At 48.1% G+C, this 27,425-nt stretch overlaps 1 protein-coding gene across 1 annotated transcript in view; it reads right to left on the bottom strand.

Annotated features, from left to right (window-relative positions):
* Positions 1-2,456: 2,456 nt before the first annotated feature.
* DSCAM (DS cell adhesion molecule) overlaps positions 2,457-27,425 on the bottom strand; it is a 619,423-nt gene continuing 594,454 nt past the window's right edge. The window contains exons 30-33 of the mRNA XM_040621659.1: positions 27,055-27,204; positions 18,331-18,528; positions 16,704-17,006; positions 2,457-2,809 (exon numbers count right to left, since the gene is read on the bottom strand). Of these exons, the coding sequence (XP_040477593.1) occupies positions 2,457-2,809; positions 16,704-17,006; positions 18,331-18,528; positions 27,055-27,204 (1,004 nt within the window). The remainder of the gene's footprint in view (positions 2,810-16,703; positions 17,007-18,330; positions 18,529-27,054; positions 27,205-27,425) is intronic.

Genomic DNA, 27,425 nt, shown 5'->3' with positions numbered 1-27,425 from the left:
ATTGGCAGAGGACGAAGCACTTATCAGACTTCCGGTGCTCCAAGATACATCAGTCTGGTTTCAGACTTAGCCTAACAAGATGACCTCTCAAAGACATTATAAATCAGGTTAGAGACAGGCAGAAGTCTAGAGGGAAAGGAATTCTTATCACCCAAGAATGGTTGTTTTTCTGCACAGTGCCCCTTTTAATCCATGGATCTGGATCTCGTTGTGGCCATCAATAGTGGACCTCTTCCTGAAAGGTAGGGACCTGGACTTTCCGATACAAATGCTTGTGTGTTGAACTCATTTAATGAACATCCTCAAGGCGGGATTGTTGAAAGTAATCCATTACAAAGGCAGGCATGGTGCAGAATTTTTATTTTTGCACAGCTTGAGAAGAAAAAAAAAATGGTAAACTTCTAGCTTTGGGGAATAGAGAAGTTTTAAATTGATGAAAGATAGTTTTAATTTTTTCCCCCAGAAAGTAGCATTTAATTTCTTTTGCATACAAAAGCAGTCTGCGAGGGCCTGTGAGGGTGCAGACCATAAGCTGTCGACACAGATCAAATTCTGAAACCATGGCAAGACAGCACACACACACACACACACACACACACACACACACACTTCACAAGCAGAGAGTCATCTAACGTTCATGTCAGCAGGTGGCCTTGACTGAGTCCTGGATCTGTTCTGCAGGCGCTCAGTGTCATTGCATCTATGTAGGCAAGTGTGCCTGCCTGGAAAGTAAATGGAAGGAAGTAGTGATGGAGAAGAGAGAGGCAGGAGGGAGGCAGGGAGGGAGGGAGGAGGGGAGAACAGGAAAAACATTTCTGAACATGTTCCCAGATGGCAATAACTGGCACCAGTCTATGCAGAGAATATTAAAGAGAGAGGAAGGTACTTGTGTAGTCTGTTACCTGGGCAACTGAGCTGCCATGGGCATTTGATCAAGTTTCACGGCCAGTTCCAAACTTCTGTCATGGAGACCTGAGAAAGTCTGGGACGGGGTGTGGGTGCCATGGGAGGATGAGGTGCTCTTTGCTGAGCACACTGTGGAAGGGTCATGGGATGAAGAATGCAGTCCAGAGTACTTAAGGGTAAGTTCTCTTTAGAATGAGCCACATGGTAAATAATATAAACTTGGAGGAAGAAGAAGAAAAAGTTGGATTTCAGAGGAACATCACTTACCATTGGCTGGTTTTCCTCTGGCTACAGAGGAGTGAACCAGAGGCACATATACTGAGACGTTCTATTGCAAACTTGGATACTGGTCACGGAGATGACAGGACAGGTCTTGGAGGGTAAGGTGTGAGGAATTCCCCAGACCTCTCCTCCTTTCTCCAGAAAGCTGGTGTTAACTGCCGGACTCTAGAGTAGGGGTCTGCAAACTTTTTCTGTATTGGGCCAGATGGTAAATGTTTTCTGCTCTTCAGGCCATACCATTTCTGCTGGAACGACCCAACCCTGCCGCCGTGGCATGGAACAGCCGTAGAAAAAATGCAAATGGTATGCATGGCTGTGTTCCAATAAAATGTTATTTATAAAAGCAGCAGGGGGCTGGATTTGGCCCACGGGCCATGGTTTGCTGACCCTTGGTGTAGCTAGAGGGCGCGGTGCCGTGGAGAGGCAAGGAAGGAGCAGAACGTCGGGGAAGCTTAGGGCACCTGGCCAGCCCCTGGTTATGGTTGGGGTCAGCTGCGTCATCTGTGCTCTTCCCAGCCATTCCTGAGGAGCTCGGAGCCTTGGCGTCCTCTCCGGTTTATTGAATTAGGCGCTGGGGTCAGCCCTGGTGTTTGCAAACACAAGCATCAAGAGGAAGGAGGACCCAGCAATCAGTAGGAGACAAGAGAGGTAGACATCGAAATAAAGGCAGACCACCTTTTCTTTTTTATTTCGCTTAGACAAAATGCAAAGAGTGTCTCATTAAATTAAAAAATAAACAGAAAAGAAAATCAAATTGATTCCCCCCACCCCTTCACTGACGGCACTCATTCTAATTCACAACAGAAGGAGGTCAAATTGAGGACCCAGTTTCTAATGGGAAAGAAAGGTGTGCAAACATGACCAAAGTCTCCCCCTGCCCCCAAATCAATGTTCCTTTTAAATTCACAAAGAGGGTCATTTCCCCCCCGTTTTCGTTCTTAAATCTCGTGTGCTAGAACTTCCAGTCAGAAGGTTTAATTAGTCCCCATGCACTTTGTAGAAAATCAGTAAAAATGCAATAACCTGTGAAGATCATAAAACTGGACTTCTTTCCCAAAAAATCGGACGCCCAGGCCGATGGAGCTCACACTCAGAAAAAAAGCAGGAGAGTCTTTGCACTGTCTGTGGTTTCAGTATTTTCTCTTTTTTTTTTTAATATATTTTGGCAATTTTCTTTCATTATAAATATTGGAATTCCGTAAAAAAAAGGTAGCTTTGATTGAATTTTTTAAATTGTATTTACAACCGCTGTCCAGTCATGCTGTTCGTTATACCAGGGTGTAGGATTTTGCGTAGGGATTGTTTCCTTTCAAATGGCCCCGAGAGTCGAGCAGTGATTCCTGGGAGCTGCTCATCTTAGCTGCCTGTCCCAGCTCCGCTCCCTCTCGCTGAGGTAATGGGGCCACGGCCCCCTGCTGCCACTGCTGTCCCTCTCTCGTGGAGGACGTGGAGGAGGAGGCCTCCATGGGGATTGGCTCGAGGACCGTGGGGCGCTTCAGGGTCCGACTTTTCTGAGGTTCCAAGCACGCCTGCCCTAAACTCAGGTCCCTGCTGGTGCCTGCTCCGCTGCGGTTTAACAAAAAGTCCATTCTAAGGTATGGAGGCAAATGTATGAGGTCACCTGCAAAGAAACACAGAGCAGTTAGTGGGCTTCCTCATTTGCTAAGCAGGTGCCGAGGGCCATTCGGGGCTCAGAGCTGGAGATGTCGCCGTACCTGGCTGTGCTTTGCCAGACCCCTGTCAGAGCTCAGCACAAAGGCAGGTGGAAGGGTCCTCACCCTGTCCCAGCAGGCATAGGGTGAGCTGGCTTTTCTACGGCACGGTCACGGACAGTCTCAAGTGTCGTACTTCAGCCAGAGAAAGAGAGGTGACAAGACCCTTCAAAACCCCACGATGGAAAGAAAAACATACAGCAGAGGCAACAGGGCACCCCGGGTATAAAGTGTGATGGACCGGACCCCCCTATGCGATCGGAAGCACTCGGGGGAGCACAGGGCTGGAGGACGGAGGGAAGGATGCCAAGGAAAGGGTAGTGCTCATTGGTTGGCCCAGCGCTTCTGGTCCTCCCCGCAAGCAGTCGAGGGGTGTCTGAGCGGCAGCCTCCTGGGTGAATGCAGGGGTTTCTTCCTGGCCATCCAGGGACGGAGGGGCTCACTCGTAACTCCTTCATGGCACACTGGGTGGGCAGCTCTGGCTAGAAGACGGGCTTGGGGCGGGCTGTCCCAGAGCCAAGAGACCAGGTAGGAGGATGCGCAGGTGGGGGGAGGCACGGCGACAGTCTGAGCTCAGGGGACGTCCACGGAACGTCCAAGGGCTGCAATGGTGAGACAGAAAGCCGCCCAAGGATCATGGCTTCCGAATGGAGGACGGTGGGAGGGCGACGGGGAAGGATGTGTGGATTTTCATATATCCAATTTCCTCGAAGCAATGACCTATCTTTCATTCTTAGGAGTTTAATAAGCAAATGACATTAACTTGCTCTTTTATTTACTTTCATGACTATGCTTTTTTTGTTTTGTTTTGTTTTGTTCTGTGATGTGAGTCGCCATACAGTACATCATTAGTTTTTGATGTAGTCACTATTAGTCTTTTATCATTTTGTTCACATACTTGAGAAACTGTGAAAGTCGTTTACCTCCGGGATTTTTTAAAAATGTAGGTCAAGAGTACCTCATGCTGTTTCTGAGACCCAGGTGAATCTTGAGCACTTGACATATGTGCAATGTGTTGTAACGGATTTGAGAATGAGTCTCTATCCCAGCAACTCCCCACTGAACGAACGGGGCTTATTAAGCCCTGGAAAAACCATAGCCTCTTGGTCCCAGCTGGATTGCAGGATGCCCAGGTCCTGGATTAGGTGGAACAAATGTGTTTGAAATTAAAGACAAAGCCCAGGACAGCCGCCCTCTGCCTGCGGGGGCTCCCATGTTAGACTCAGTCATCAGGAGGGTCAGGGTAGCTGAGAAAGGTGGGTGAGAACTGGACACGGTCCAGTGCCCACGTCTTTGTATATGAGGGCTACTTGTGTTTGCTTACTTTCCTGCAGTTCTGCCAACTATCTCTGAATATCCAATATCTGAGCGATCCAGTTTTTCAGGCAAAGCTTTAGTAAAGTTGCGTGGTGCTCTAATTAGCCCTTTTGACAGTGTGAATGCTGCAAATGTGTTCTCTTAATAATTCATGCACTTAGGTGGAAGAAAGCACCAGAGTAATCGGTGGTGAGCTTTGTTTATTAAAGGCACTTTATGGCCATTAAAATTCCACCCCATGTGCTGGTCCAAGTACCACTTGGGAAACTGGGTTCTCTAATCATCCATGCATCTTCTCTGTTCTTCAGAGGCCTACAGATCTGAAGCAACCCGTGTGCTTATGACTCCAGCTAGAAGAGGAATGGAAACCGTGGTGACGGTCTGGATGTTGGCACACCTGCTTTTCTCAGCCTCCCGCCCTCCATCTGCCTGTTTCCATGCGAGAAGCTAGATGAGGATTCTAACAGTGGAGATTAGGAGTGGAGGTCTGGGAGGCATTGCCTGCATTGAATCTGGGCTCAGTCTCCTCACTCATAAAATGGGAATAATAGTAGAAACCACCACATAGACTTGTGGTGAGGATTTCATTAGGCAACGCATGTGGAAGGGTTACTGTCAGACATGTCCCTTCTCAGAAGGTCTGAAGTTACAGGCTGGACACCGGCCAGGGAATGAGCCGGGAACTCTTCTGTTTACCTTGGTTTCTGTCTTCAGTGGGTTGATCAGTGTCCACCCCTTCAAAACATATGGCCATGGCCCAACCCTCAGAATCTGTGAGTGTGACCTGAGCAGGAGAAATTCTTTGTGGATGTAACGAAGTTAAGATCTGGAGACGGAATCATCAGGACCCGAGATGGGTCCTAAATCCAGTGACAGGTGTCCTTATAAGGAAAGACAGAGGGAGACTGGAGACAGAGAAGAAGGGAGAAGCCATGTGAAGAGGGAGGGAGAGGATGGAGAGATGCAGCCCCAAGGCGAGGAGCGCCTGGAGCCACCAGAAGCTGGAGGAGGCGAGGAAGGGACTCTTTCCTAGAGTCCTTGGAGGGAGCGCGGCCCTGCTGACACAGGATTTTGGAATTCTGTCCTCAGAACTGTGAGAGAATAAATCCATGTTGTTTGGAAGCGCCCAGTCTGTGGTCCTTCGTTATGCCAGGACACTCACACAGATGTCCTTTCTTCTTGGCTGGGAGGACTTCTCTTGAAGTGTCTCTGAACACTTCTGTATGGGAACAGTCCCTGCTTAGGTTGGTCACAGGAAAGGAAAGAATTTCTCTTTAGAGACCAGTAACCGCAGCCAACACGGTTGTGGTTTGCGGGATCCCCACCTTGTGTTCTGAGCCATCGCCCTCCCTTCCTCCCTACAGAAGTCAAGGCAGCACCTCTTCCCCAGCTCCTCTGCCCCTGGGGAAGCAGACACCTGTCTAGCTGATTCCCGAAGACCCTCTCAGGACTAGGCTGGAGGTGGCTTTCCGGGAGTCTCCCTCGGGAGGGAGCAGAAGCCTCTTGGAAGGCTTCTGAATCCACAGGGAGCAGGTGTCTTGGGTCCTCGCCGTCCAGCCCTCCCAGCAGGTGTCTTGGTTCCTCGCCATCCAGCCCTCCCAGCCAGCCCACCCCTGGCCGCTGGCCCCCCTCCACCTCTGTGGAGCGACACGCCCTGAGGCTAATCCACCACGACCCTCTGGAGGTGTCCCATGGGAAGGCGGCTGTGACCCAGGAGACCTTCAAGGATCTTTTTTGCTTTGAGCGCTATGATCGCCTCTGTCAGGCACGCACGGCCCTCGGCATCCTTGTGCGTCGACCCACCATCGCCACAAACGTGGGCAGAGCCAAACCCTGGCCTCAGCGCATGTCCGGTAAACCAGTCACAGTGGAGCTTGCCTCTACTTTCAGCAAGGATTGGATCCTTTATTATCTAAGTTCCTCCTCTTTGCTTTACTCAGCCTTACCTCTCCCCTTTCTCTTCCTCTCCCCTCATTTTGTTTTCCTTACGCCGACACTCTCCGCCGTGGAATGAAGTGGAGGGAAGGGGTGAAACCGTGCAGGCAGGAGGGGGGAAGCAGATGGCAGCGGAGTGCAACGCAGCCACCAGGGCACCATGTCAAGGGAAGTGGGGTGTGTGTGTGTGTGTGTGTGTATATGTGCTTGTGTTGTATTTGTTCATGTGTGTATGTGCGTGTGTGTCTATGTGTGTACAAATGCATGTGCGTCTCTGTGTGCATACATGTATATTCGTGCACATGAGTATGTAAATGTGTGTTTATGTGTATATGTGTCTCTGTGTGTGCCTGTGTGCGCGTCCGTGTGTGTGCATGTGCATATGTGTTTGTGTGTGTGTTTGAAACCGTGCAGGCAGGAGGGGGGAAGCAGATGGCAGCGGAGTGCAACGCAGCCACCAGGGCACCATGTCAAGGGAAGTGGGGTGTGTGTGTGTGTGTGTGTGTATATGTGCTTGTGTTGTATTTGTTCATGTGTGTATGTGCGTGTGTGTCTATGTGTGTACAAATGCATGTGCGTCTCTGTGTGCATACATGTATATTCGTGCACATGAGTATGTAAATGTGTGTTTATGTGTATATGTGTCTCTGTGTGTGCCTGTGTGCGCGTCCGTGTGTGTGCATGTGCATATGTGTTTGTGTGTGTGTTTGTGTGTGTGCGTGTATGTATGTGTTTATGCGACTGTGTGTTTGTGTGTGTGTTTGTGTGTGTGCGTGTATGTATGTGTTTATGTGACTATGTGTGTGTTTATGTGTGTGTGTGTGTGCGTGTATGTATGTGTTTATGTGATTATGTGTGTGTTTATGTGTGTGTTTGTGTGTGTGTTTGTGTGTGCGGGTATGTATGTGTTTATGTGACTGTGTGTTTGTGTGTGTTTTTGTGTGTGTGCGTGTATGTATGTGTTTATGTGACTATGTGTGTGTTTATGTGTGTGTTTGTGTGTGTGCGTGTATGTGTTTATGTGACTATGTGTGTGTTTATGTGTGTGTTTGTGTGTGTGCGTGTATGTATGTGTTAATATGACTGTGTTTGTGTGTGCGGGTATGTATGTGTTTATATGACTATGTGTGTGCGTGTGCGTGTATGTGTGTATGTGTGTGTGCGTGCATCACAAAGGCAGAGGGGAGGAAACCCCGGGAGGGAGAAGCAGACACCACAGGAGAGGATGAGGTGCACAGGAGAAAGGGACAGGTGCAGGAAGACCGGGGCTCACATTCTGACCGCCAGAAGGAAAAGGATCTGGGGACCCCCAATGCCCCTTTGCAGGTCTTCCTTCTGCCCTGCTGACCTAACTGCCCATACTTCTAGCACTTTCCTTGTTAGCTAAACCCATTAGCTACTTTCCCAAGCCCAGCATGAGGGCAAACTCTGTGACGGGGGCTAGGAGCCCCAGATAAGCCTTTGGGGCACACCCCACCCACTGGTTGTTGTACTTATTCACGCACTTGTGTGTCATGAACAGTCACCCCACTGTGCTCTGCTCCCAAGGCCCACGGCCCTTGAGTCAGAGACGTGGGCTGAGGGTGAGGCTGGAGGGGCTGACACACCCTAGGGAAGAAAGTGTTCCGAGAGGCTGAGCTTAGGGGCTGAGGTGCTGAACCAGACTGGGGTCGGAGGGGCTGACAGGGGTGGTTGGGGCAGGGCGAGTGGGGGGAATGGGGCTGAGAGAAGCAGAGAGATGGTAGGAGAGATGAGACAGAGGGAGAAAGGGAGAGAGAGAGGAAGAGCGATGAGAGAGACACACACAGAGACAGAGAGATGAGAGACAGATGGAGAGACAGAGAGAGAGATGAGAGAGACACATAGAGATGAGAGACAGAGAGACAGAGAGAGATGGGGGGACAGAGGGATAGAGGGGGAATGAGAGAAATGGAAACACACACGCGGAAGCGGAGGGAAGGGACACAAGACAGGACTGGGGGGGTGGGGGCGATGAAAACGTGAGACAAAGAGCTATAAACGGAGAAAAGCTGATGGGACACGGCAGAGGGGTGCAGGGAAGAGACTGCCACAGGAACCCCCAGGGTGTGGATCACAGGTGAGGACGTGGCCCTGTCCCCTCGCCTGGCCACACCTGCCCACCCCTGGGCCCCCGAGTCCAGGACATTTCTCCCTCTTTGCCTCCTCAGCTTGCAGCTCCCAGATCACAGGCTGCCGCTCCCCTGCCCCTGTGACTCCCACCTTGAGGGACCAGGGGCGGCTTAGGGACTATTCAATGTTACGCCTTATTATCAACATCATGGTCCATTCCCCATTTTCCTGTCACCGCCCCTGGGACTTTTGGTGCCACTAGTATCTCTGAGAGTTCACACTAAACAACTGGCCTCAATTTCTCCCTCTGTCCCTAACCACCTTGCTCACGGGCGCCTTCACAACTCCTCACCCCCAGACCCCCTGATGGTCCCACATCTACCAGGAGGTAGGTGTTCAAAGCTTGCCATCCTCCCCAAGGGGGCCTTCTAGCCATGGATGGCCCCACCTCGTAAAAATTGCCATAGTAAACCTGCCTCACTCATCTGAAACCAGGAGACGGCCCTTGCTATCAGGAAAGCCAAACGTCCTGAACTTTCTCTGTAGAGTCAGACACACACAAGAAGTCTGAATGCACTTTTGCTTTGGAAGAAGGATGGCAAAAATCGATGTTGAAAAAGAGCAAGAATGCATCCATTCAGAAAATCTATAATGGATGTGCATTCCATGAATCTATTCTCAGATGATGCTTCCTGCCATTCGGTGCACACTAGGGAAGGAGACGTCTAAAGTTGAGATCGGTGGTTCTCAGCAAAGAGAGATCCTGCCCCCAGGAGGCATGTGGCAATGTCTGAAGACTATCTGGATGTCTCAGTCGGGGGGTGGCTGCTACCAGCCTTTCCTGGACACAGGCTAGGATGTTGTCCAACACCTACAAAGCACAGGACACCACCGCCCGCCCCCCATGCCTCCAATCCGCCAGTGCTCATTGTGCTGCTCCTAAGAAACCATAATTTAAAGGGGCTAAAGTTCACAATTCCAGGTGGACCCTTATTTTGCTTTAATTTTATTTGGAAAACATTTCATTCAATCAGAACACGGAATCGTAGTGCTCAGCGCCTACCAGTGCACAGGAGTTGTGGCCTCAGTTCTTGGGAGGAAGTGAGGGATGGGTCCCATGGAACAGCGGTCACAGGGTTTTCCTCTGACTTGGTCTGATGAGGTGGGAGCTTGGGATGGGATAAGAACATGAGCTAGGGACTTCTGGGCTTCCTGTAAAAATCTTGCCTTTACCTCTAAACGGTTCTGTGACCCCCTTCAAGCTTTGCATCTTATCTTTAGTCAAGTCAAGGGGGTACGGTCATGTCTAAGGGCACCTTCAAGTCTGAAAAAGTCTTTCTTATGCTCTTTACTATCTCACCTATGAACACTGGGTAAGCACAATGCATTAGGAATTTGAGGATAAGTATGAAACAAATGAATGCATTTTGGGGAGCCTAAAATTCCGAGGCACATGGCAAGAGCCTTCTTCCCCCTCCAAAGCAATACTTCATTAGCACCAGGGAAAGCATGCATAGGCTTTCACAACAAATACATGTGGAAAGAAAGCGAATCAGAGTCCCTGGGGACTTAGCTCTGCTCCGAGGCCATATAATAAGGAACTTTCATCAATTTCTAATAAGGCTTCTCATCTGTGCTTGGATGGAGCTGGGTATTGATGCAAAGGTAAGAAGCAAAGGATGCTTACTTTGACTTCTAGCAATTTCACTAAGAGCCACACGGATCAGACTTGTAATGATGGTACAACATCAAAGGGCTAGTTACAAAGGGAGAGAGTACGGAGTCTGCCCATTCTGGAGGCAAACGAGATCTAACACTTTGTTAGTTTAATATTAATGCTGTGGCAAGGTAATGAAAACTGGTAAATTAAGCTCTCTTGGTAAATGAATCTTCACTCCCAAATGGCCACCAGGAAAACCCCTAAATAAATAATGCGAGATTGATACCAGAGGTCCACCGGTTCCACTACCGTTCTTGGCTTGTACTTATAAGGCTTCATGCATTTTTAAGAGCTCATCAATATTGCAATTCTCCTACTCACTGCTGAGCTATAAAAGCTACACTGAGGTACCAAGTGGGGCTTTGGGTTTGTTGCTGCTCACGATTCTTCAGAAATAAAGTAGTTCTAAATAAAAAGAAGGATCGGAAAACTGGCCCCAGCATTTAGACCAGGTCAGAATCACTGAGCTGGGTGTTTGGAGCACCCAGTGAGGAAGGGTCCATGAGGTTCAAAGAAGCTCCAGCTCCATGTAAGACCCATGAGGACCCACACTAGGGAGCACCGAGGAGGAAGACTGCTTGGAGGCCGCACCGGCTCCGCTGTGGGGCTGGCAGACCCGTCTCAACAACCCTGTGCATCTTGAGTCATCCCACGGAAGGAGTGAGAGGATTCTAGGCAGAGGGAATATACATTTGTGGAGTTTCGGAACCCAGAGAGCAGGGGTCATGACCAGTGAGGAAGACAGGGCTGGATTCTCAAATCCCCGTGAGTCTCTACCCTGAGCAGTGGGCACAAATCCTACACAAGGGATTTCAACACGAGAGCATCCACAACGCCACCTGAATTTAAGGCTCATCACTTCCCAGTCTGGGATATAGGATGCATTGGAAGCTGGTGCCAGCTGAGTCCACACAGGACCGCACTGAAATATGATGGTCTTTGCTGTCTTCTTACTTTTTGTATATTCCCAGCACCTTCAGGTTATCATGACATCTTACTGGGGGCAGGTGTGTGTGTGGGGGGAGGAGGTCGCCCCTGTCTTCCAGATGCTAGATTTTGCCTTGATTCTTGGATTTCCTCATTTATCTGTCTTGTGCCTCTAGGTCTCTGTCTGCTGTTTATGATACTACGTGCTATTCTGATGAACTAAGGAGATTGTGGAAAGTGTTGGTTGAATATATTAACACTTTTATGTCTTAGGATAATACCTGGTACGGTATCTTTTTACAGGGAAGATATTCAATAAATACGGGTTGAATAAATGAGTGTAACAGATTTGTGTTTTCAAAGAGCCTTTTTGGAGATACAGTGAATTTTCACTGTGGTGAACTTTTTGCTTGTCACCCATGGCACTGGCATCTAGAAACTTCTTTCTGGCCACTCAGCAGGACACAGGTGGGCTTCCTACCTCTCCCTTACAAGTTATCAGGCACAGACCTCCTCCTTACCTTGTACCACCCATGGGCTCCCCAGCAACTAAAGCTGAACCCCAATAACTCAACCAAGAAGAACAGTGAGTGAAGGGGCGCAGAGTCAGAGAAAAGGCAGTCAGAACAAAAGAACACATACTTAGGAACTGGAGGACGCACACAATAGCGGCATCTATGATAAATCCACAAGAGCACTCAAAAAGGTGGACGATTCAGGCCCCCAACCAGTGGCAGAAAGGGGAGGGGGTCGGTGCAAAAGGCAACTGGGCCCTGAGCTCCAAGCTTGGGACCCTTTGTAATGAGTCCCACCATCACTTCCTGTGTCCTGGAGATGTCGGACTAAAAGAACAAGACAGTCTTTCAGAAGGTGAGATCACAAATGCACATCAAAGAGCAGTGAGCCAGGACGAGCATGTTGAGATATTTAGGTCTACCCGGGGCAGGTATGCAGAGCAAAAATCGGGGGTGCAGTTCATGGCCTCTGGGTCCTTCTCACTTTAATACTATGGGAGTATTTGAAAGCTCGTCAGCTCAGAGCGAACTCTTGCTCTGCATGGTGAATGTGAAGCTCATTCCGGTCTCCTGCCTCTGCTCTTCCTCTGCCCACACAATTGTCCCCTTAGGATGGCTTCTGGACTTTCTCTGCTCCATTCACCTTAGATCTCAGCTCACAACTCATTACTCCAAGAGGCCTTCCTTGACCATTCTCCCCAACCCGACCCCCACCAGACTTGATCCCTTTCCCCAATTACTTCTCTTCCCAGCACTTATCGTAATCTGAAACTGTGTTATTTATCTGATCAGTGTTTGTCTCCCCCACCAGGAACATAAACTCCCTTAAGATGGGGTCTTTGTGGACCTTGTTGATCATTGTATCTCCAGCTCTGAAAGCAGGACCGGTATTGAGCGGGAGCTCAGTAAAGACATGCCGAAGTTAGAGAGGAAGCTGGGAGGCTGGGAGGGAAGAAGCCGGGGCATCTCTGGAAGGATGGAGGCCAGAGCAGCTCAGTGTGCACGGTGTGTGTGCATGTGGGAGTATCAAAGATACTTGCACTTGAAAGGAGACCCTTTCCAGAGATCTTAGAATAAGATTCATGATAGAAATTTCAAACCGAGGGCTTCAGAGGGGAGGGGGGTGGGGGACGGGGATAGGCCAGTGATGGGTATTAAGGGGGGCACGTATTGCATGGTGCACTGGGTGTTATACACAAACAATGAATCATGGAACACTGCATCAAAAACTAAGGATGTACTGTATGGTGACTAACATAACATAATAAAAAATTATTATGAAAAAAATAAAAAAATAAAATAGGTTGATTATTAAAAAAAAAAGAAATTTCAAAAAAAGAGAAGGATGCAAACCTGAGGCATGGGGCCCCCGTCGCCCGACCCAAAGAGGTGAGGGGAGGGGGGATACAGAACTGCTTGAGACGAACCCAGTGTGGCGCCTTGAGTCAGGAGGAGGGAGTCTGGGCCAGGTCACCTGCCAGGAGCAGAGCTCACCTTGCAGGTGGCAAGGGAGACGCAGGTGGAACGAGGCTGTGGAGGGGGATTTTTGGCAATGAAGATCTCTGGAGTCTAATTCTGGTTCAAGAGCCAGCACAAAAACCACATGGGCTTCGGGGAAACAGCAAGATCACAGTGACAGCTGAGAACAGGAAGAACAGCTTCATCGGAGGGCGCCGCCGGAGCAGAGTGGGCTTGTCCTTCAGGTAAGCACCTCTCACTCCACACTCTTCGTTTGATTAAATGCACACACCCAGGAGGGCCTGAGGGATGGCATGAACGGATCCGAATGCTGAAAGCCAAAAACTGCTTCAGGTAACTGGCTGTTCAGAGAACCAACAAGCTGGCAGCAGGCAGTGATCATTTCCAGCTGGAAAACCTCAAGCGTGTTCGTCACAGGAGGGGCCGATGAACATATATTTAAGGTAAGTGCAGAGATCTAAAGGGGCCAGGGTGCATTCGGTTGCATATGTGAAGCTTTAAATTGATTTAAGAAGCTTCATGCGAAGGTATTTCTTGACAGCATAGGATGAACTCATGAATAAAGGAGCAGCCACAACCCAAGAATGTTGGAAACTGGCTCAGAATGCCACCTGAACCCAAGAACAAGTACTGTAATCGAAGTATTGGAAGTTGCCTTGACCAAGAGGGAAAGAAGTTGTTAAACCTTCTAGCTATTTCTCAGAGGAAGATAGAGTTTCGTTTGTTTGTTTGGTTTGTCTTTTGTTTTAAAAGACGGAAATAACCGTCCCTTATTGTAGAAAATAAAACCATAGCATAATTGGCATTTTATTTAAAATAAAAAAGTCCTAAAATTTCAGTAAATTCAGGTATCGTTAAACATCTAAAGTGAGATTCTGATGTTTGCCTTGTGTGTGAGGTGTCGTATTTCATGGGGACTCCCCTTTATCTGTGGAAGAGATTTGCTTTTGATTTGTGAAGAGCAAGAATAGAAAATAAATCACTTTGTTTAAAGGTAGGCTGAAAGATGGGGTAGACTTAAATGTTCTCTTATGTTCTACTAAGAATTTCTAATAATTGTTATGTTTTAACCAATTGGCCAGTCTTGTCATTATCACAACTAGATACATTCATTCGATATATTTGTTAAGCACCTACTATATGTGTCAGACACAGTGGTAGGAGCATATATTCAGTGCCACTAAGTCACTTTAAAAATATTTCTCGAGTGCTCACTGTGCTGCCAGATTATCTGCTAGATACTGGGAGAGAAGTACGAAGGCAGTGAAGACATGTGTTCTGTCTTCCTGGAGCCAGGATCTGGCCATGTTGATTTAACTTGATCCTGACATGATCTGTGGAGTGTTTAAAAGCTTTGGACCACAAATGGAGAAAGACCATCACACAAGAAGAGCCAATTGTGAGAAGAAAGATGTACAGAGACTGGGGAGACTTCACTGAGACGCACGCTGACTGATGCCGTCTAGAGCTATGGGACACTGGTAGGAATGAGGTTTGAAAGCGCAGCTCAAGGAACTGATGTTTTTGACGCAACCTCCAGTCAGTAGAATAATACATTCTAACCTTGGCTTTTGTGCCTGGTGTTGAATTTAGTCTCATTATAAAGGGACAACAGAAAGGCTTCCCGAAAAGCATATCAAATATTCAATAATAATAATAATACAGTTATCTAGGGTGGACAAAACAAAGTTTGTGGACATTAGGACTTGTGTTGATTTAAGAAATGACTCATACCTAAAGTTATAAAGTCATTTTAGTCTAAATAGCATTTTAAGACTCTACTACTTCACCAAGTTGTGATCTTTCAATTGTTCTGATGGATATGGGCAACAACGTCATAACAAAAGTTCAAACTTTTTTAAAATATCAATCTGACAAGAGGAACAACAAAACATCAGAAAGAAACTCAAGCCTTTAATTAGTTCAAAGCTTGAGCAAATAGGACCATCATTTCACTCAGGATCTCCTGTATGCAAGGGAATATGGCCACCAATGGAAGCACGGCAAACTTAACTGGGTGATACCCAAATGAGGCGAATGCTTTGCAGGATGTCCGTGGCCACTGAAGAGAAATAAACAAAAGAGGGAGGGAGGAGAGGAGCCAGCAGCTCATCTGGAGAGCCACCGGAGTCACCATGAGAATCCCAACAACAGCGTCAACAAGGCAACAGCAGAAACATCAACTGCTAACCACTTTACCCAAATTATGCTGCACATGTCTTACACCAAGGTCATGCCCATTTTACAGATGGGGCAACTGAAGGCCACCAAGGTAAAACAACATGCCCAGAGGTACATTTTCTCTTCTCCTATCTTTCTTCCCCTCAGTCTTAACAGCCACAAAGAGCTTATGTTTTTATCCTATGTTTTTCTGCATTTGCCTTGCAAATAAATGCCAACAACAAGAAAGGCTTGAAATAAAAACACCCACAAATAACAGCTCATCTTCTCCCTGAGGAGGTAGACAGAATGAAAATAAATGAAGCCATCATTCTTTATTGTAGGCTGGCATGAATCTTGACTCAGTTTGGAAGATTAGTTACTGGATAGACAATTCTTATTTTATATATTTTTATGCATTTATAAGGCTCATTTCAACTGGGCTATACGCCATAAAACCCAAGGGAATTGCAGCAATTTAAAAGCGAAGATAAATTTTTGAAATAGGGCTAGTAGAGTGGTTCACAAAATGGGAAAAAAGGGAAAGAAAACTGGATTCAACAAGAGTGGATAGGCCAGTCCACAAAGGAAAGTCTACAGGCAGCTATTTCACGGTGAAGAAGAAGTGATTCTTCACATGAGAAGTACCACTGGCTGCCACGGCTGGATTCAGTATTTCGATGTGTTTATTTGCCCTCTACAATGGTTTGCGGTTATCTGACCCAACACTTGAAAACTGTGGGTTTCCATAGAAAAAAAAACAAGATTTCTGGCTTCTCTTGAGAAAGTCACTCATCCTGGCCCCCCATTTCCACTCGGGATGAGTTGGCGGGAACATGCTGGAGTCTCTCCCCTCTAGACAGTCTGTGAACTCAAACTTTCACTCATCATCCCCCTTCTCCCTGCTCCCCATCCTCCTCACTTACGCACATCAGCTGCCAGGCCCTTCAGGCCTTAGAACTCAGAGCTGCCATCCACACAGCCAGTCCACTTTCACACGCTCAAGCCAAAGACCTAACAGTGGCTGGCCAGACCCCAGCCAGTCCCTGTCGCTTTGGGTAGCTGGATGAAACCAGGGCCCAAGCACTGGTCCCCCAGCAAGACCTCTCTCCTTCTGAAAGCCCTCGGTACAGCAGCTCTAAAACACAAGCCCCCTGCATTTGAGCCTCCTCTCATCACGCCATGGGGTCTCCCTCTCCCCAGTCTGAGCTCGTTGGGCTCTTCCATGGCTTGAACAATACAATATGCAGAAGCTATGTGTCACTTTCCAGGCCCAGCCTTAGGCGATTGGCTACTTCTACTGTCCGCCTGTGGGGACGCTTGCTTTAGAACTGAGCTGCCAGGATGCGAAGAAGCCCGAGCCACCCTGGGGAGAAACCCACCCAGGAGGGCACGACCAGCACCAGGCCGCCTACGGCAGCCTCCCCAGCGGCCACGGAGCAGAGATGAGCGGCCCCCACCAAGCCCTGACCCCGTTTCAGATCTGTCAACAACGTAAGTCACTGTCGCTGATGGAAACCCGTAAGCTTTGGGGTGGTTCCTTACATGGCAACCTGGACCCAGAGCCCCGAGTCCGGGCACCGGCCGGCTGTCATGGCGGTGGACGCGGGGCAGGAAGTCGCGTCTCCTACCCAGGGGTCTGTGCGCCGCTTCGCTCACCTGGCCGATGTGCCTTTGGCACCGCCATGTTCATCACTCGACCTCCATCCTGAGGTTTGGGGGGAGATGCAGTGAACCTGCAGATCCCCGATTCGGAAGGGGTGCTGGAGGTCAGACTGTCTGTGTACTCGTTCGTCCCTGCCGTCAGCTGCTCCGAGGAGGTGTCGGATATGAAGCACTCTGTGATGGTGAACTTGGCGTGCCTCAGTTGCTCTTCCATCTTGGCGTGCTCGTAGGCCCTGGCCAGTTCTTCGTAAGTGGAGGAGGCACTTTCTGTGGAGACCATGCTGCTTCGCGCGCGATCTGCCGCGTGAGAAAGAGAACAAGACGGATCCGTTACCGCCTTTCGGGCGCCCCCCGGGTGGCCCTCTGTGGCCCGTGGCTGTCTCGTCCACGTCCTCGTGCCACCCAGCCCGGGAACGGGGTCTCTGACTCAGAGCTGCCTTTGTCAGCGTGGGGCCCGCTCTGTGCACCTCGGGGAGCGGGGCGCAGGGACCTTTGTTTCAGCCGAATTGGTCCCAGCCTGGGACGCTTCCATCAATCAGCAATGCCTAAAAAATTCTGCGTTTTGTTAAAATGACTGGGAACTTCGTGTACGCGGAGAGCGGTGTCTACCCTTGCTCTGCCTTGTGAATCAGTCTGTTCTGTGGAGACTTGCCATAATGCTTGGAGCCCTGCAGGTTGGCTCCTCCTGCCCCAGCTTGGCAAGAAGGACGTGACAGTGGTGGGAAATGGGTCTATGATGCTGCAGGATAGTGGCCAGCAGGAAGCATGGCCCCTGGTCCCTCGGACTCATCCTTTGGGACTGCCACCCTTGACGGGGCCCAGAAAGCCACCAGGGCCAAAGGAGGAGCGTCTTGGTCAGAGGAAACTCTATTTTACATACTCAAAAGTTTTGAATCACCTCTGTGGAACTCTGAGACTCTTCTGAGAGAAATAACAGCCATAAAAATAAATGTACAGGGTAACACTCCACCTTTGGAACACTATTTTTAAAGTATATCAGCCAGAACAAAAGAAAATGAGTATAAAAATTTCCTACAGCTATTAGGTTTAGATATAATTTCTTTTCAAAAGTTAAGGTGGGGGGTGGGACAAGCCGTGCTATTCTTAGGCCCTGTCTTCTCTCCGCAGTGAAATCTTGGTGGTTGATGGCACAGACTAGATGACTTACCTTATAATCAACCCCTGTTGAATTGTCAAAAGATCAGCCTGTGTTCCCTATAGAGGGTGCTATGACCTTGTCATGAAATTTCAAGCGTGGCCTCTTAAACCCAGAGTTGGTAGTGGGTCATGTGCCCTCAGAGTATAATCAGGAATTATTGCAATCGTGTGGGTGAAAATTTTAAAGTATCTGTGTTTCTCTCAGCGGGGTAGGAACTCCAAGGAGAGAAGAGCATGAGTCTGAGATTTAGGACACCTGCAAAACAGATGCTTTTTGCTTCTGCTTTGCAGAAATCACTGGGCCCTGGGCATCATCAGTGTTGCATGGTTGTATTGGTACCTGTTACATAAACAGCCTAACAATTTGAAAGTGGCCTCGAGGGAGCATAAGTAGGAGCCTCTGAAGCCCACCTGTGGGCCCTGCTCATCCCCAGGGTTGAGGAGGAGGCGTGCAGACCCCTACCTGTGTCTTGTGAGGGGCTGACACTGTAGCTGTCACTCTCCTTGTCCATTGATCCCGCAGCCCTGGGCGTCGGCAGCCTCCAGTCAGTGGTGAGGGTGTGTGCTGAAATGGTGGGGTGAGGTCTGTTGAGGGTCCACTGGCTGGCATACCGATTTCTTGCTGTGGGTCCTGCCTTTGCGTTTCTCCTGGTGGTGGGATCTGTGAAGAGCCAAAAGAATAATGTACGTCTTAGTGTCTAGGAGTACAGTCTCGTGATCAAAGTGTTGAGGGGGGTTCTTTCCACCCAGCCCTAGGACCCCCTGCAGGACTCATGCCTCATGCCTCCAAGAAGCCTTCCCTGACTGCCCCGGTCCAGAGCATTCATTTCCTTTCTCTTATGCTCTGAGACATTGTTGTGATATGTAAGCATTTTATTTTTTATTTTTTATTTTTTTAAGATTTTTTTATTTATTCATCTGACAGAGAGAGAGACAGTCAGTGAGAGAGGGAACACAAGCAGGGGGAGTGGGAGAGGAAGAAGCAGGCTCCCAGCAGAAGAGCCTGACGTGGGGCTCGATCCCAGAACTCCGGGATTAAGCCCTGAGCCGAAGGCAGACGCTTAACGACTGAGCCACCCAGGCGCCCCATGTAAGCATTTTATTTATTTATTTATTTTTATTTTTAAATTTTTTAAAAAGATTATTTATTTATTTATTTGACAGAGATAGACAGCCAGCAAGAGAGGGAACACAAGCAGGGGGAGTAGGAGAGGAAGAAGCAGGCTCCCAGCAGAGGAGCCCAATGTGGGACTCGATCCTGGAACACTGGGATCACGCCCTGAGCCGAAGGCAGACGCCTAATGATTGCGCTACCCAGGCGTCCCCCCATGTAAGCATTTTAAAAAGTTCTGTGGGGGAGAGGACATGAGATTTGGACTCAGGAGTTATGGACTCAAACCTTGCTCTTGGCCCTTAATGTTTTTGTACCTCAACACACATCACCTAAACTTCCAGAGAATAACCACCATCTTCCATGCTTGGCCAACTATGCTCTAAATGGCCTTTTTATAGTTCTCCTACCTTAAGGGGTTGTTATGGGTTGAATCATGTCCCCCTCAAAAGATATGTCCACATCCTAACCCCTAGTACCTTAGAATGTGACCTTATTTGGAAATAGGGTCATGGCAGATGTCACTAGTTATGATAAAGTCAGCCTGGAGTAGGGTGGCCTTCAGTTTAACGTCACTGGTGTCCTTCTAAGAACAGGAGACAGACACGCAGAGGGTAGACGGCCATGGAACAATGGAGGCAGAGACTGAGGTGCTTCGGCTATAAGCCAAGGAATATCAACGATTGTCCACAACCACCACCAGAAACTAGGCACAGGTAAGAAGGACCCTTCTCTACGGGTTTCAGAAAGAGTGTGACCCTGCTGACATTTTGCATTTGGACTTGTGAGCCCCAGAACGGTGAGACAATTAATTTCTGTTCTTTTCAGCCACCCCAGTTTGTGGTATGTTGTTACGGCAGCTCTAGGAAACAATATCGTGTTATTGTGGTTTCGTATTTACTCGTTGCCTCGAGTAGGACTGTTTTACTCATCAAGTAAATTGCAAGTTCCTGACCAGAAGGATGATATACCCTTTTGTCTGAATGTTCTCTTAGGCCTTTGCATATGGTAACATATCTTTTCAGTGGAATTGTTCGAACTTTGTCAAAGACATGGGTCATTTGATGTGGAGCACACGGTTAATCGGTGTCCAGATTTTATGTCTGCTGTCCTCAAAAACAGTGATTTACATGTATAAAGGCCAGTTCCAGATGCGTTTCATTTTCTCTAAATCTGGAAGCAAAGGCAGCAGGTCAACGCGGTGAGCAGAGTTGTTAGTTCAGCTCTTTGACTGGACACCGGAGTGGACCCCAGCACTGTCTTTTCTGCAACTTTGTGGAAGAGGGGAAAGGCTCAGCGACCTGGAGTGATTTTTCTTGGGCTCCAACCTAAAGGCCACATAAGGTCCTAAATGGGGCCTTTTCCACCATTGAATTTTCTGCTTCTCAAAAAGGAATTTTATGCAGTTGTATTTCAAAACGGCCTGGCCACCTCTCAACACTGCAGTCGATATGTATTGCTTAGCACTAATGAAGCAGGATCAAAAGATCAACACTGAGAGGGCCAACCCTTGGCATTGTGACAGTGACTTACTAATGTGCTTTCGTGGGCCTGGAAGTCTCTCTAGGGCAGGGGTAAGGGTGTTCATCCTTGGGTCCATTCACAGAGCTACGGAAATCTCTGGTACACATAGTCCCCTGGATGAACACACACAGCCCAGGGTCACTTTATGAATGAGGCAATGGAAGCTCAGAGAGAAGTGACACAGCTATCAAGTGGTAAAAAGGGAGCCCAAGACGCCATGGATTGATTCAGAGATTGCCAGCACTTGACCACACATGTCCCCACCCTGGACATGTAAGTATCTAATACAGTGTCCCCATGACACTGGCTCCTTAGTAATGCCATGTTGGATCATGGGAGGCAGACACTTGAAAGTGGTGAAACGACTTTCTTTTTAAATGGAGGATTTTCCTCTGCAAATTCTAGATATTGGACTTTGAACCTAATCCGTCATTCTACAGCACTGGAGAGAAGCATGAAGGTGCAGCTAAATCGATATATTTTAAGATTTCCTGGGTCATCAAAATGCTTCATCTTGGTGCATATTCTTTGGGGCATTGATTTTAAGACACATTTCATCCCTTACTTGCAAAATTCTGCAGAAGACTTTATTGGAAGATATATTTTTTTTGCCTTGATTAGAATGTTAATGTGTTATGCTCGAGAGCCAAGCTCTCTGGACAGCAAGGTATGAATCATAATTGTGTTTCTCCACTGAAATGCTAGGAAAGAGGTCCTCAAAGAGATAGAAAAATATTCTCACGGGTAGGAGGCTAACTATCTTCCAGGTACGATGGACTTCCTAAGTAGAGCTTCAATAAACGGAGCTTGTTATTTAAATGCTAATGAATCTTTTCCAAAAAATTACCCTGTCCCTTACATAAGATTTGAGGATTCTTATTTTTAAAAAAAGTTTTTTAAATGTTCTCATTTTTATTCTTCTTTATGTTTCTTGCAACTACAGCTGTGGATCAGATTTACTCCTGGCATGGATGCTTGGGTGGTGGGGGTGGGGTGGGGGTGGGTATACGTTTGATCTTCCCACTTCAAGGACACTATTTTCTCAAACCCCTAAACCCTCCCCTGTGTTTCCTCCCACTGACCTGCCCACCCATAGTGGGGCAGGACTGTAGCCCCTTTCTCACTGAGATCGCCCTGTGTGGAAAATTCCACGGTCACATTGTACATGTCAGCCTCTATTCAAAGCCAGAACTCTTTTCAAGTTAATTTTGTTCATTATCCTTTTTTTTCCTAGATGAGGACAGTTTTACCAGTGGCCTGATAACGTTGGAAATATAGGTCATGATATTACTTTCCCTGAACCACAGGCTGCAATTCTGTTCTGCTCTAAGCAAGCACCCTAGAGGCGAAATTATCTCAGTAGGTAGAATATTGGGGTGGTGGACACTTTTTTTTTTTTAATAATCAGGTTTTGGGAGCTGTTTTGTACCTGAGCTGAACTCTTCGGTATGATAGCTCCTGGGATACCAGCTAAAATAAAAATCTGACTTGGAATCTACTCGGTATCCTCCTTTGTAGGCCTTACGCGGTAATCTACTAAGGAAGTAAATGTTGAGAGTTACTGCCCCTGCATGGAAAGCGTTTTATTTGGCTCCCACCATGCTAATATAAATACAACTTAGTGATGAGCCATCACGCTTGCTAAACAGCTAACCAATGAGAAGGTAAGTGACACAAGTAACGCTTGGCCTTTCAAGACCGGGTCTGAGCCTGAATCAAGCTTTTCTGCCCACTGAATCACATTATTTTAATCATCCTGAATTCAGGATAAGAGAGGATTTGGTGGCTCATAGGGTTATAAAACATGTCACGTGTACTGTGGTCTGGGTATTAATCTGTTTTTGTTCTCTGGCATTCGCTGTCCCATCTCGTCGGTGCTGTGGCCTCCGCTGCACGTGGTGATGACGCTGTGGGGCCTGAACATTCCCATCACGCAACGAACAAATATTTACCAAGGGCTCATCACACACGGGACGCTCCCCGCCTCCATCATGTATTCTCCTGCAGTATGACATCGGGTACAATTCTGCGCGATGGAGCGTGCATTGGTTTTCAGAGTCTCAACAAAAAAGAGTCAATCCGTGCTGTGAACGCTTCTTATTTCTATGTGTAAGTCTACTCAGCCCCTGGACGTCCCCTAAGGAGTATCATCTTCACTTAGCGACAACATGGAGCGGTCGAGCTAGGTGCCTGCCTCTGACCCGGTTTCACTATCTGCTGGCGGTGAGCTCAGCAGACGTGCCCACTTCCCTCATCTGGGAGAGGGGGGTTATCCCTCACCTACCCATAGGACTGTTGTGACACACGGGGTGCTGACCTGTGACTCCTGAGTGACAAATACTTGGCAAGGGTTGGAGCACATCCTGCTTATTGGGAAGAGGATGGGGGAAGATTTGGTGGGTTGATCAGGAAGGCTAGAAACTCAGTTTAGAGAGGGTTTGGCAGAAAAAAAAGAAAAAAAAAAACCTCATTAAAAAATCAAGACCAGAGGCAATTCAGTGGCTCATTCAGTTAAGCATCTGCCTTTGGCTCAGGTCGTGATCTCAGGGACCTGGGTTCAAGCCCCGCATCGGGCACCCTGTTCAATGGGCAGTCTTCTTCTCCCTTTCCCGCTCCCTCTGCTCGTGATCTCTCTCTCTCTCAAATAAATAAATAAATAAAATCTTTAAAAAATAAGTCAAGACCAGATGCTGGAGCTCTCCCATGCTGCAGAAAGGAGCTGAAGGGTAGAGCTGATAAGGACAGGCGTGCGGCCTGTTCATTCCCAGTTTAGCTCTCTCTGCATCAAGGGTGCTTGTACATGCTCTTGGCCCAGATGGGTGGATGCTGACGAAGGGATGACTCTGTCATCCCAAAACCCGGGTCAGGTCTAACACGTTTCACTTCCTGTGTCTTTGTACCGTTGCACAGTTCGTGTGCAAGAAGGTTGATTCGAGTTCTCCTGTGATGGTCTCATTGGTAAGTCTCCAGAGCGTGTGCTGGAGAGACTGTGTACATACTTGCAAACCTCCAACCGGCTGGCATCCGGACCCCAGCCCATTAGATGCCCTAGGGAATGTGGAACAAAGAGACGGGCCAAATGGACTCTTAAACGTCCTTTCTTTTCCACCCCCTTTACTCTGACTTCAGAACTTGACAGTGGATTGATGTTTAAGTATGTTTACTGAGCGCCTGCTGTGTGTCAGATCCTGCAGCTGGAGCTGGGGGGTGGGGGACACAGACACAGACACCCACAGATGCCCCACTTTCTCCTGTACCCTAACCCACAGGAGAGACAGGGAGGCACACAGAGCCGCAGACCAAGCCAAGGGATCTCTGTCCTCTGCTTGAAGAGCTGAACAGCCAGTTGTTGGGATTTCTCCCATTCTCATACTGAATTTTTGTTGCAAGTCTGGAAAACTAAAATAAAAGTGCCTAGAAACATAACGTCTATGATGCAGTCATGATCGTGTGCAAATAACGCATCGTAGATGCTCTTCTTAAAACTGAAAAGCCCCCACATTGACGACCCCGTCCTCGCATCATTAGAACAGAGTAATAATGCCGTTTGCAGCCGAGGAAAGAGACCATAAATCCGTCTCTGCAAAGGCGCCTGACTGCAGTGGGGAGAACCAGCCACACGGGACTAAGATGACAGGGGCGCACCACGTGGGCACCGTGACAAACTCAGGGGCACAGGACCCAAGCGGAGAGCCGGGCTTCTGCTGGGGGTCATCTGTGGTGGGAGTGGGACGGATGCCCACTGTTTCCACTTCTAAATGAAAAATGGAGTGTTCTTAGTCCCTCCTCATGTGGTTCTGGAAGGTATATTTAATGAAAAAAATGATCCCAGAGATCTTTTACTAATAATGTTGTGCAGACACTAAAGAAATAGCTCTGCTTGTTATTTTTTTAAATGTTTTGGAACTAGAGACTGAATCGTGCATTTGAGCAGGTCTGTCTGATGTTTGTAAACCCTGTTGGATGAAGTCCATCACAAATGAAGGAACCAGCGTTCTGAAAGCTGTGCTTGCTGCACTGGGATGGGCTCATCACGGTGAACCCCGAGCATCCCCACACTCTCAGAATGAGGTGCAAACTCTGGAGGCTGGCCCAGGAGGCCTGGTGACCAGGCCCACTCTTTCTCTGGCCCCTCCCCTTCCCCTTTCCCTGTCGCCCACTGCATTCCAGGGATGCTTCTGCCCCTACAAGCCTTAGGAGCTTTTCCCTCCTGTTCCCTCTGCCTGCCCGGCCAGCTCCTGGCCATGACTCAGATTATCTCCTCAATGGCCGTCTCCCCAGATTAACAACCAAAGTAGCCTCTCCCATCGTCCCCCCCACACCTCCTGGCTCACCATCTCACCATTTCGTCATTGTCTCCTATTTTTCCCTAGTTCTTTTAGGTAAATGAAAAATGCTTGAGTTCTTTGTTTGCGTCTGATTTCTGCACTAAGATGAAATGAATGTCTTTTTGCATCTTACAATGTACCCCCATCACTGGGCCACATGTTAAGTAAAACCTTAGTAAACATTTTTGAGTCTGAATGCACACATCCTTGCAGTTCCCCTGCTATGCTCCCAGTGTTACAGGTGTGAGAGATGCGGGCATGCTGCCCCCTGTGCCTCTGGCCTCTCACTTGCCTCTTGCTGGTTTTAGCGTCTGCGTGTGACCGACATTCACATCTCTGCTGGTATTTTTGAATGTCATCAAATCAACGTTTCCATTAGTCAGGTGAGGGTGTGATCACGCAGTTGGGAAGTTCCCAGTGCTTTGGTATCACCGTTCCCTCTCCTCTGTTTATGGCCGGCCTCTGCGCATTGCTCTGCCAGTCGAACACTGAAGGGGAGGTGGGAATGCTTGCTCGTTTTACCTGGCAGACAGAAGTCGTGTGCTGTGAGTGTGGCAAGCTTGAGCGGTCCTGTCCCACGGCACTAAGGGGCAGGAACACACACATCTAACACTGGGGAAGTATTTCTCTGCAAGGGAGCCAGACAATCAGTATCAGAATCAACCAGAATGTCCATTACAATGCGGATTCCTGGGCCTCGCCCCGGACCAAGTGGATCAGAACCTCTGGGGAAGAAGCCCTGGAATGGGTGTTTTGAACAGACATCCTGGGGGATCCTGATGCGCATGAGTCCGGGAACCACTACCTGGGCATCTGTGCTGTTTCCTCCGCCTCTTTCCTATTTTCCTGCTAATGTCTCCATCAGCTTCCATGCTGCCTGGGTATGGAACTCTGAGGTCAAGGATCCATCCATTTCAGTCCCCTGGGTCTATAGTCTTTCCCTCACTGAATAGCAATCCGTGGTTCAGAAACCCGTCAGTGCAGCGTCCTGAAGTATCCAGACCCTGGACCAGGCGGATGATGATGGGGAAGCCAGTAGCTGGAGAGAACGTCAAGGACCTCGAAGCAGTTTCTAAGAGCCAGGCTCTCGCTCACACCCCCTGCAAAGTTAACTCTTGCTCATGACCTGTTCGGGTGTTCAGTGTGTGCTAATATCATCAGGGAAGGAAGGGGGTGAGGTTAGACAAAAGGGGGAATGAAAGATTTCTTTAGCAGGTTCTTGAGGACAAATTTTCAAATGAATTTCAGTTACAGTTGAAACTGTTTTTAAATGACAATGTTATTAGGAATCAACCGGTCTGCTTCTTGATGCTCGGCGCATTTCACAAATGCCTTTCGAGACAGAACTTATGAAAAATGGCTTTTAACATTGTAATATTTATTTTTCTAATGATAACACTCTGAGAATGTAAATTTTTGCAGAGCGATTAGATTTAAAAGCTAGACATCAAAGCCTTCAAAAAGATAATAATCAGGACATCAATTTCTCAGTCTTTAAAGAGATTTAGAAACCATTTCAATTATGAAGGAATGAGAATATCTAATTAATAAGCTCTAGATACATATTAGGGGATTTAATTTCATTGCAGTAATTAATCCCCATATAGGATGGATGCAGATATTAATAACTAAGTCACGCATAATCCCCGGATTAGCCACGACTACAGTTTTTCTCAAACAGCGTGTGCGGGAGAAAAGCATAAGCTCCGAGGACGGACAGACCCACAGCTCAGTCTTGGCTTCACTACACATCATCCGCACAACTTCGGGCTGTTTACCTAACTTCTCTGAGAATCCTTTTTTTTTTTTAACCTGTAAAATAGAGGCTATCTTATGTATTCACACCCATTATAAGTAGGTACCTCACAGGGCTGCTTTACAGGTAGCATACACGACAGAACCTTTTTATCCTAATCCTGGCACAGAATAGATACTCACTAATGTTAATTACCTTCCTCTTTTCCTGTGTCATCCAAATAAAATTACCTTGACTTGAAATTTGTAGCACTTTCATAGTAAATCACTACCAAGGGTGATTGGCTTCAACTGACACAATTTGAATACCAGCTCAGATCGAACAGTAAAAACTCAATGTCCTAATGAAAGATACCATCATGCGTATTCGTTTCTTAGGCATGGGGCCAACGAGCCCCACCTCTGTTTGACGGGGACAGAGCATCAACGTCTTGTTGGCGTTGACAACACCCACACGGTTTGCACTTACTCGTTCCCGGCCGAGCGTCCGAAACGTCCACCAGGGGCCCAGTGGCCTGCGACACTGACTGGTAGTGTACTGTGTGCGTCACCGTCAGGGACTTCTGTTTCGCTGCCTCCCCAAAGTCAGCATCCGTTAACAGGACTGTGGAGCGATCGTCTGCAGAACAGCAAGGACGCAGGAAACCAGACACGTTTACCCCCTTTCCCTGGCTCCCTTGCCTTCTCTCCCCAGATCCTTGTTACTGTTCATCACAACAGCAATTACGGCCCCATCTAAAGCAGCAAAAACCAGTAAAATCTCAAGCACTGTGTTAGAACCCTGCAGAATGCTGAAAACAGAAGGTAGTCTTTAGGGCTTGGCTTTCAGAGCATGAATGA

The sequence above is a fragment of the Ursus maritimus genome, unplaced genomic scaffold (genome assembly GCF_017311325.1).
Source record: "Ursus maritimus isolate PB19 unplaced genomic scaffold, ASM1731132v1 scaffold_4, whole genome shotgun sequence".
Taxonomy (NCBI): Eukaryota; Metazoa; Chordata; class Mammalia; order Carnivora; family Ursidae; genus Ursus; species Ursus maritimus.
The sequence above is the reverse complement of the archived record's forward strand: the minus strand, read 5'-3'. Positions and strand labels throughout refer to the sequence as shown.